The sequence below is a fragment of the Manis pentadactyla genome, chromosome 12, assembly GCF_030020395.1.
Source record: "Manis pentadactyla isolate mManPen7 chromosome 12, mManPen7.hap1, whole genome shotgun sequence".
Taxonomy (NCBI): Eukaryota; Metazoa; Chordata; class Mammalia; order Pholidota; family Manidae; genus Manis; species Manis pentadactyla.
The window spans coordinates 13,678,395-13,688,315 of NC_080030.1; the positions used below are offsets into that span (position 1 = coordinate 13,678,395).

Sequence of the window (9,921 nt, forward strand, 5' to 3'; positions counted from 1 at the left end):
TTATATGGTCTTTGTCCCCAGCTCGGGCCCTCCCTTTCCCCAGGTCTTTTACCGCAGGTTTTGGAGGTTTAGGGTACAGGCCGTTTCTCTGTCCTACGTCTGCCTTTTCTTCGAATTTTTCTCTGGAAAAGGGGGCGCAGGGAGGGGAATGGTTCCCAGAGTGTACGTCAGCCCCTCCTTTCCTTTCTAGAGTTGATGGGCAGGGGTGACTTTTTTGATTCCTATTTCTTCTTTTTTTTTCATCTCAGGAACAGGTGGAACAGCTACCAGCCCGGACTTTCTTAGAAGTCTTAAACCTGAGAAATTGGACGATGTCTTCCTTGACCCCTATTTCCGCTTTTACTTCACTTATACTTATTTTGAACTCCATAAATAGGGGGCATGGAGCATCCCTAAAACTCCTGTTCCCCTTTTTCTGAAATTGGCAGCAAGTGTCAGTCAACGAGAGGTCACAGTAGCCAAGACTAAACTGGGGGGTATGCCAGATCTCCGGCTAGGTGGGCGGGGCCGGGAAGGGAACGCCCCCTGAAGACCCGGGCTAGGCCAAGGCCTCAACCTCAGCCTTTCAATCTCGGCAGCCACCATTGGATAGGAGGAAGTGATGATCTCTGATTGGCTACTAATCCCGTCACTCGCGTTCTTAAGCCAGTGAGAGGGCGCCACTAGTCCCACCTCCCGAACACAGACGAGGTAGAACCAGCGAGCGATCTCGCACCGCCCCCACCCGCTATTGGGTGCTCGGTTAGCCCCGCCCCAATTGCGCGTTAATCTGGGAATGAGCCCCGCCCCTCCTGGCTTGGCATGCGTCAGTGAACTGCATCTCCATGCGCGGCTCCGCCCAGGATGGCTCGGCGGCCTCATCTGCATGTGAGGCCCCGCCCCACTCTTTGCAGGACGTCACAGCGGACTGCAGGGTCCTGAGCAGCCGCCGCCGCTGTAGCTGCCGCGCAGCCCCACATCAGCTCACGGGGCCCGTCGCTGCCCCTGCCAGAAAAAGTCGTCGCCCCTAGGATCTCCATCGCATCAGTGCAGGGCAAGGTGAGCTCCCGGGAGGCCTGGTTCGCTCCCGCTCGGAGCACCTACATAACCTTCATTTGACTGATGGTCTGGCGGTCGTGGGGGACGAGGTTGGCGGGGCTAAAAAGCGGGGAAGGATGCGGCGGTTGCGATCCTGCGGGGGAACAGGGCCCCGGCTCCCCTACCTGCCCGATCCTCACTCCCACCCGCCACCCTCACCCCTGGCTCTGCGGCGGAGGGGGAGGGGAAGCGAGTGCCTTGCGGGAAGCAGTGCGCGCAGGAGGCTCCGTGCGTGCGCGTGCGCTTGGTGTGCACACGTGTGTGCGCGTCCTTCTGTGCGGGAGGGTGTGTGTACCCCTGCTTGGGTACCAGGATATGCTCCTGTGACCCCGTGAGGGTCCCAACCCAAAAATGTGCATGCTGCATGCATGTGAAGGGAGACGCGTGGACTGTGAGTGTACATCTGTGTGCTAAGTGCACGAGGATTCGTGCCCATATGGGTGTCATGTACACGCCTGCATGGGTGGAGCGCGCTGTGCACACGGGTGGGTTTCCGCATTTGTGTATGCATGCCTGTGTGCAGGCGGGCGTCTGCGTCTCTGCCCTGTGCACTGTGTTCTACCCTCATGTGCACACTCGTGTACAAGTGCGTGCCCTGCTGTGTGTACGCCCTTCCCCGTCACGTGATGGAGCTGGCTCAGCCTGAGCTCGCGTCCCTGCTGGACTGTACAAGCGTGTGCACGTGCCGTGTACCAGTGCGGCTCCGTTCTAAGGAACATAAATGATTGATGGGGGGCGGGGCCCGTCATAGTCACCCCCGCGCGGCCATAGGGTTTAGGGTTACAGCCCCACCTGGGTCTCAGGCCATCTGGAGGGGGCTGTAGAGGTGTCCCCACCGTGGTTGCTGTGTGCTCCTCTGAAACCTAGGGCCTTTCAAGGTCACGTTCCAGCCTCTGCCGTGGACCCTCCCATTAGTACTGGGGATCCTGATGGGATAAGGGTAATCTCTGATCACTAGTCCCTCTGTGGAGATCTGCAGCCCCCCCATCCTGTTCCCGAGGCTCAGGCTGTTGCGGATGGAGGGAAGACCCCTCACGTTCCCTATGCCCTGCACCCCCAGATGGCATCTGCCACAGACTCGCGCTATGGACAGAAAGAATCCTCTGACCAGAACTTCGACTACATGTTCAAAATCCTCATCATTGGCAACAGCAGCGTGGGCAAGACGTCTTTTCTCTTCCGCTATGCAGACGACTCCTTCACGCCGGCCTTTGTCAGCACTGTGGGCATCGACTTCAAGGTCAAGACCATCTACCGCAATGACAAGAGGATCAAGCTGCAGATCTGGGTGGGTCAAGCTGGGCTCCCAGTTCTATCACTCTCCCTCCCCAGAAAAGCAGCCCCAGCTTTGCCTGTCTTTCCTGTCTGGATTCACTCATTCACACACTGGGCATTTACTGGGTGCCTACTGTGTACTGGGGGCTACAGGTACAGAACAGGGTGTCCCTGTCTTTCCATGGGCGCCTGATCAGTGCTCTCGAAGGGTGAGGAAAGAACAAATGCTGGGTCCTCTCCTGTGCCTGCTATCCTCAGCACTTGGTTTGGTGCCTCAGTTTCCCCATCTTCAAGTTCTTCTGTGTGAGCCTGTATGAGGTTTCAGTTGCATCTTGGCCTGCAACCTCACAACCTGGGACAGGAGCAGCCACCTTCCCTTGAGTCTACTGGCTGTCTCCCTCGATGCCATGGAGGCCTGAGGCACCTGTTAAATACCAAGTCAGAGATGTACTCTAGCCTAGGAGACCTGGCCAGGGCCATCCCTGCTGATACCTCTGCCCTGGTCTGTCTCCCTCCATCTCCGCCTCAGCCTCCTCGCTGTTCCTCAGTGAGGCACCAGGCACAGTCCCACTTCATGGCCTTTGCTCGGGTGGTGCCCTCTCCCCAGATTGTCCTTCCGCTGGTCCCCACGTGGCTCCCTCCCTCACTTCCCTCAGCTTTTTAAAGCACACCCCAGCCCACACTGTCCATCCTTGTCCAGCTTAATTTTTCTTCTCAGTCCTTATCGCCCTATGACATGATACATTTTCTTCTTTTTTATGTGTTCATTATCTGTTTCTTTCACTGGGCCGTCAGCTTCACAAGGGCAGTGATTTTTGTCCATTTTGTTAACTGCTGTATCCGCACTGCCTAGCCAGGGTGTGGGGACGATTTGTCAGGTATCAGACTCCAAAGGATCTTTGGGCACCATGTTCTCCATGTAGGTCATCAGCTCTCTCTCCCTGACCCTCAGTGCTTCTGGGCCTCAAGGGGGCTGGACTGGACCATCTCAGAGCTCATTTCCACTCTGAGGAGCTTATGTGTGGGTCCTCTCTGATCCCTGGTCTCTTCTTCCTCAGGACACAGCAGGACAAGAGCGGTACCGGACCATTACCACAGCCTACTACCGGGGAGCCATGGGCTTCATCCTCATGTATGATATCACCAATGAGGAGTCCTTCAACGCCGTGCAGGACTGGTGAGCATACCCCTACCCCCTTTCAGACTGTCCACAGAGCCAGGCTTGAGGTGCAGGTGATGACAAAAGAGCCCTGGTCTCCCCAGCAGAAACATACATAACAATATTGGGGTCCCAGGCCTGCTGCTAACCTATAATCATTAATCTGTAATCGCAGTGGCACTGTTTCAAAATAATGGGAAAAAGGGATTTCAGGTGGAAAATGAAACTGTAAATATAGAAAAAAAATCTTGAGGGGGATAAAAAAATTTGACAATTTACATGGGTGAAAGGATACAAAATTTACATTTGCTGCCCAGGAGTAAGAAAATTTCTGAATTGTTGAGGAGGGAGAAATTTTTTCTCTGGGGGTGGGTATCTGGGAAGGGTGGGAGGAGCTGCTTGAAAGAGGGATTTTCCAAGATCAGGGAACTAACTGATGGAGCAGACACCCACAGAGGAGTGTGTTACTGGCAGGACAAAGGCCAGGAGGGACCAAGCCTGCCTGTTTCAAGGAATAATGGGGGAACGGAATGGGGTAAGTGAAAGGGAGATGAGGGATCCTTCAACCCCTGTTGCCACCTCCTCCTCTAGGTCGACCCAGATCAAGACCTACTCGTGGGACAATGCCCAGGTGCTCCTGGTGGGGAACAAGTGTGACATGGAAGATGAGCGGGTTGTGTCATCGGAACGTGGTCGGCAGCTGGCCGACCACCTTGGTGAGTGCCCGTCAGGGCTGTACACCTACAGGCTGGGAAAGAGACACTGAGGTCCTAAAGGGAGTGGACATACCCAAAGTCTCACAGCAAAGCCAGGGTGGAGCCTGGATTCAAATCCAGGCAGTTCTCAGTTTCTACAAACTGGCCTTGATTTGGGAGCCATTTGAGGTAGATCTTGATGGATGCATAGGAGTTCACTATATAGGAATTTACTGATGCATTCTCACACTCTAACTGCCCAGCCTTGTGCTGGGTACTGGTTCCCAAGAGGCCTTCAGTTTGAGGGGATAGGAGGGACATGGACTGAAGAAGAGCACAGGGGCAGCCTAGTGCAGGTAATCCTCGACGTCTTTGGATATGGTGCTTGAAGAAAGGGTGGTCTTTTGGGCAGAGGAAACAGCTTAGGCAAAAGACAGAGGCAAGAGAGATCTACTGTGTTTTGGCAAATAATTTTACATGGCTGGAATGGGAGGGTCACTTGGAGAAATGTGGCCGATTGTGCAGGGCCAGCCTGAACCATGTGCCAAGGAGTCAGGACTCTTCCTAGGGCAGAAATATAGGACTGACCCAAGCCACTGTGGCTTCCCTGCAGGACTTGTCAGTGCCTTTAAAGTGCGGTTGGCTTTTGGGAATTTCCTGGTGGTCCCTGCCCTCAGAGAAGGATCTCTAGGAGCAGGGTGGGGATAGGGTGTACCAAGGTCCTCACCCTCCCTCCCCCAACCACAGGGTTTGAGTTCTTTGAGGCAAGCGCCAAGGACAATATTAATGTCAAGCAAACCTTTGAGCGCCTGGTGGATGTCATCTGTGAGAAGATGTCCGAGTCTTTGGACACAGCCGACCCCGCAGTCACGGGCGCCAAGCAGGGCCCACAGCTGACTGACCAGCAGGCACCCCCACACCAGGACTGTGCTTGCTGAGAGCTGCCGCCCATCCTGGCCCCACCCCCCTGCCCATCCCCTGGGCCTGACCCAGTCCCCACCCACAGTGGGCACAAGACTCCTGCCCCCACTTAGCCAGTCATCCTTATTTATTATCGTAGCTATTTTATTTATTTATTGGAGATGTCCCCCAGGGGCTTGGGCGCCCCCCACCACCCCATGCCCTGCCCTGCCCTATACATACAACTCTGTCCCTGATCTGCTGTGGCGTGTGTTGTGGCCCTGTGAACTCACAGCTCACCTTCCTCTTGAGACCCCACCTTTTTTAAGATTCAGCAAGTTATCAGCTTTGAAGAGGGGGCCAGATGATACCCCAGGGCATGCTGATCAGCTGATAGGAGGTAGCCAGGCCTGCTATACACCATGGCTGTGGGATGGCAGGCAGAGGCTACTGAGGGGGTCTTAGCATGGACCAAGGGGTGGGTCAGAACCGGGTAACAGCCTGCCTGGCTCCTCACCCCCAACATTTTACTTTTTGGAGGTGGTGGGGGGCTACTGTAGGTATCACCACCCTGGGACACCCCCCTACACCAGACCTGAGTGTCAAACGTGCCCCCTGTCCCCCAGGAGATGTCATGACAACACTACACACACCCAATAAAGTGAATGGACAAGGCCATGTCCCTCTGAGCGCCTGCTGGCCAGCATTGACTTCAGTGGTCCACAAGATTTTCAGCAACAGAATTTATTAGAATTTCCACCTAAGATGAGACCTGAGACCCTGTCTAAAGTGACAGATTCTGGGGGACTGACTCCAGGCTGGGCCTTGCTCTGAGGGGACAGGCAATGTTCCCCCCACCCCTCCTTGGGCCCAGAGCCCAGTCCACAATAGCGTTGAGGGGTTGGGACATGTGGTTGGAGCCGGTTGCAGAGGATAGGCCATCTCCCTCACCAGTCAATGAAGCCGCCAGTGAGAAGGGATGGGAGATGACTGTCCATCTTCATGGTTGTGTTGCAGATGGGGAAACTGAGACCCAGTAGTGGGCTTAGAAGAGGCAGTCTACGCCCAGGTATCAGGACTAGGCAGGACTCTTCTCCGGAGCTGCAGGAACTTGTTTCCCTTCCTGCCTAAGCTGGTGGTCAGCCGGCGGTCAGTCTTGTCCTGTCTGTCATCTGGTCGGCAGGTGGCGCAGCTCAGTCTGCAGGTTGTCCAGGGCCACGCAGCTTGGGAGGGGTCAGGGAGCCTGGGATTTGTCCACACAAGAGGGCCTGGTCACATGCCGTTTATCTCTCTGGGTTCCTGTTCGGGGAGCACTCTTCTACTTACCTTTGGGCTGGGGTCAGACTTATTAGACTGACGCAGCAGGGACCTGGCCAAGGTCGCAGCAGGCAGAAGACAAAGGTGGACTTGGTGATCAGGTCCCTGCCTGCCCACCCTGGGGATCAGGCTGTCATGGGGTGCCCGGTCCGCCCACCACTCTCACCCGGTACTTCAGGTAGGAGAGGTACGTATCCCACCCCAGCGTCAGGCCGTTGACGTAGGCGACTCGGAACTGGGGAGGAACGAAGAGGAAGTTCACCAGCTGCGCAGCTGGCCACACGCACCAGTCGGCCTGCAGGGAGGGGCGGAACGTGGTGAGGGGCGGGCATTGAGGGGGAGTGGCCTGAGGTGGAGAGGTAAAGACAAGGGGCAGGGAATAGGGGGTGGGCGGGCACGCCTACCTTGTAGAGTTCCCAGAACTTGTTCCTCAGCTCCTGGCAGCTCTCGCCCATGGTCTGGCCCTCCAGGCAGCCAAGACCTGGGAAGGAAACCGAGAAATGGGCACGTCAGAAGCTGGGGAGTAGGGATGATACAGTGGGTAGGGTGGGTTCCCTAAGGGACTGTTCCAGGCAGAGTAACCAGGACATGTAAAAGCCCTACTGTATGCCACAGTTGAATGGCTGGCGTGGGTAACAATGCAGAACAAGTGAGTCCCAGGAGGGGGAGAGGTTATAAGTAAACACGTGCCCTGAAGGATGTAGTCATCCTTTCAGGATGTCCCAAGGGTGTGATTTATTTCCCTCACAGATGAAGATATTGAGCCTGGGGAGTGGGGAATGGGTGACCATTCACAGAGTCAAAGGCTGGGGTGACTGCACCCCATGAACCCTATCTTCGTCAACTTTTCCTTCAGCCTCAGGACCTTTGCACGGGTGGTTCCTCCTGCCTGCTGGCTCCTCTTCAAGTCTCAGCTGAATGCCCTCTCCTTTGGGAATCCTCCCAACCACTGCCCCAGGCGTACCCAATCAGACACTATCCTCGTCCCTACTTAGAACTATTCATGTACCTGCCCCCACTGGGTCTGTCCTGTCACCACCGGGGCCCGGTCCCCAGTCCCAGTGGCACACATCAGAAATGTGCCTCGGCATCCTTCTTAACACAAAAGTGGCTCTGCCCCTCCCGACCTATGAGAGGCAAAACCCAAATTCAAGGGGCTCCTTACCTAAGAAGTACCAGACCCCCAGCATGGGAGAGGCCACCAGCTGGTCGATGAGGACCTTCCTGAGAACGTTTGGGAGACTACGGAGGCCAGATGTGGGGAGCAGGTGGTCCAGCCAGAGGTACCAGTAGTGCAGGAAGGGGCCCATGCTGCAGCCCACCGCAAACATGCTAGCTGAGGGCAGTCAGAGAGTCAGGAGGGCCACCTCAGACCAGCAAGCCCCCCATCCACCCCCTTCCTGGTAAACCTGACAACCTCCCAGAGTCCACTCGTGCATTCTTCCATTACATGCTCCACCGTCAGGCGCCATTCCAGTGACTCCTCTCCTATTTTTTCGCCTCATCCCCCCACCACCCTGCTAGGGTATTCTACCATTGCCCCAATTTCCAGAGGAAGAAACAGGCATAATGAGTTGGAATGTGGGGCCAGGGCACAGTCCCAGGCGGGGACAAGACACCATGGGTGGGGATGGCCAGAACCCCCTGGTATGTAAGGGGCTGGAGACCCAGAGTGAAGGGGACAGAGACCCAGGGGTAGGAGGGGGGGCGGAGACCAGGGGTTACGAGGGTAGTAGGGGATGGAGACCCTGGGGTGGGCTGTCACGGTCTAGAGTGCACGCCGAAGTCAAGAGAATTAAGGCCACCGGTCAGGGGTCTCCGAAGTCGGAGGTCGGAGTCAAAGATCCCCGGGGTCAGGACCAGCAGCGCCGGCTTCCTCACCTGAGCGCCGCAGGTTGAACTTCTGGCCGGGCCGGGCGCGCCTCTCCCAAGACTGGCGCGCGCCGTCTCCGGCCGCCATGAGAGCGCCGCAGCTCAGCGTGTTGGTGACAAGCAGCGCACGACCTTGGAACAGCGGTTGCCCGGCGGCCCATAGGCCGCGTAGCCGGCGCCAACAGCCGGAAGCCATCGCCCGCACGGTTCCAGGAACCGGCGCCCGGAATGCCAGCCCCTTGCAGTCCTCGCCGATAGCATGTCTTCGCGAGCGACGGCAATCTTACTGGCCAATCACTGACCGCTCGACGCTCCACTTTCCCCGTCCCGAGAGTTATTAGCCAATAAAAAACCGTTATTTCATTCCAGGTCCAATTGCTGAACGAAGACACACTTTCTTCCGCGCCTTACGGACCAATCACAAATAAGTGTCGCGCCACTCCTCGCTTGCCAATTACTCACTTTCCTTGTTTCCCTGCCCCTTTCTGTGCCAGTCTATGGGTAACCGTCGCCATACTACAGGCCCAATATTGTATTGGCCAATTGCAGCCCAGCACTACGCTAGCAAATCACTGCCTGTCATCCCGCCTCCCATGTTAAGATGGCCAATCACAGACAGTTACTGCCTCTCCCGTCTAGCTGTCCTCCAAATTTCCAGGTTCTCCCAGAATTCCTAAGGGCTCTGACCTGCGTCCAGGAGCGCTACCGGGACGGAAGTCTAATCCCGCAACGACTATGTGGCGTGGGATATAGTTCTCTTGCGCGCGCAGCCTATTTTTTGAAGTCAGGTCCAGACATTGACCTTAGTCCTGACTTCAACTGGGCATATGACCTCAATTCCAGGATAACAACAGTTAAAACGTTAGGCATTGTTCCGGACACATCACCTGCAACTCCACCCGCCGAGTTGCTGCACAACTATATCCCCATTTAACCTCCTGTGTTCCTGTAGGGAAAAGGTGAGTTTCAATGGAAACCTATGCAAACGGAAACCCACAGGAGCAAGGAGTCGCAAACTACTGCACGCGGGCCAAATTCTGTTACTGCCTGTTTTTGTGAGGCCCACAAGCTAAGAATGTGTCTTATATATTTTTTTAAATGGTTAGGAAAAAATCAAAGTAATATTCTGTGATGTAAAAATTATATGAAATTCAAATTTCTGAACACATAAATCTATATTGGAACAGAGCGCTGCCCATCTGCTTCTGTATTGCCCGCTCTCTTAACTTAGATGAGTAGTTGGAAAAAAGACTAAACTATTTACTATTATGGCCCTTTCCAAAAAATATTTTTGCTGTTTGTTAGAGGACAACCTTCAGGATATTCCGATTTTGAATCTATGGGTGATATTTTATAAACTCTGTAGTTATAACTGATAACAGCAAAAAATAATTCTTGCCTACAAGACATGCAAATGAACTGTCTAGTGGAGAGACACTCCTAATTTTTGGCACCAGTTTTTATATTCATTGTCCTAATTTTCTGTTGTTTGAATTTCTTTTGAAATGGTTTTAACACCTGACCAGTTCTCCTCCTTAATAATGAGTTAAAAGTGATTTTTCACATGTGCTCATTTTTATATCTGTACGAGTGTCATGATTTTACCTTTTCTTTTGGAAAAATTAT

The 9,921-nt window shown here is 54.6% G+C and overlaps 2 protein-coding genes across 4 annotated transcripts; one reads left to right on the forward strand and one right to left on the reverse strand.

Annotated features, from left to right (window-relative positions):
* Positions 1-873: 873 nt before the first annotated feature.
* RAB3A (RAB3A, member RAS oncogene family) lies at positions 874-5,784 on the forward strand. The gene is made up of 5 exons (XM_036903099.2): positions 874-1,038; positions 2,138-2,365; positions 3,411-3,529; positions 4,103-4,227; positions 4,954-5,784. Exons 2-5 carry the CDS (start codon positions 2,138-2,140, stop codon positions 5,142-5,144), a joined length of 663 nt encoding a protein of 220 aa, XP_036758994.1. The 5' UTR covers positions 874-1,038; the 3' UTR covers positions 5,145-5,784.
* A 50-nt stretch (positions 5,785-5,834) lies between these two features.
* On the reverse strand, positions 5,835-9,698 carry MPV17L2 (MPV17 mitochondrial inner membrane protein like 2). Of its 3 annotated transcripts, none has more exons than XM_057489429.1 (5): positions 8,305-9,698; positions 7,589-7,755; positions 6,828-6,904; positions 6,590-6,718; positions 5,835-6,405 (listed from the first exon to the last, which is right to left on the reverse strand). In XM_057489429.1, the coding sequence occupies exons 1-5, from the start codon at positions 8,454-8,456 to the stop codon at positions 6,379-6,381; spliced, it is 552 nt and encodes a 183-aa protein (XP_057345412.1). In that variant the 5' UTR covers positions 8,457-9,698; the 3' UTR covers positions 5,835-6,378. The 3 variants fall into 3 exon arrangements, with proteins under 3 accessions (XP_057345412.1, XP_036759011.2, XP_057345411.1); XM_036903116.2 differs by having other exon boundaries at positions 7,589-7,759; positions 8,305-9,270; XM_057489428.1 differs by having other exon boundaries at positions 5,835-6,349; positions 7,589-7,759; positions 8,305-9,269.
* Between the last annotated feature and the right edge of the window lie 223 nt (positions 9,699-9,921).

What these genes read in the sequence shown, in the direction of transcription:
- RAB3A (XM_036903099.2), top strand. Translation starts at nt 2,138, where the DNA reads ATGGCATCTGCCACAGACTCGCGCTATGGACAGAAAGAATCCTCTGAC. An exon ending in GGATCAAGCTGCAGATCTGG is followed by an intron (nt 2,366 to 3,410) that starts GTGGGTCAAGCT and finishes CTTCTTCCTCAG; the next exon opens with GACACAGCAGGACAAGAGCG. An exon ending in GCAGCTGGCCGACCACCTTG is followed by an intron (nt 4,228 to 4,953) that starts GTGAGTGCCCGT and finishes CCCCAACCACAG; the next exon opens with GGTTTGAGTTCTTTGAGGCA.
- MPV17L2 (XM_036903116.2), bottom strand. Translation starts at nt 8,491, where the DNA reads ATGGCTTCCGGCTGTTGGCGCCGGCTACGCGGCCTATGGGCCGCCGGG. An exon ending in GGGGGTCTGGTACTTCTTAG is followed by an intron (nt 6,905 to 7,588) that starts GTAAGGAGCCCC and finishes TTTCCTTCCCAG; the next exon opens with GTCTTGGCTGCCTGGAGGGC. An exon ending in AGTTCTGGGAACTCTACAAG is followed by an intron (nt 6,719 to 6,827) that starts GTAGGCGTGCCC and finishes CCCTCCCTGCAG; the next exon opens with GCCGACTGGTGCGTGTGGCC.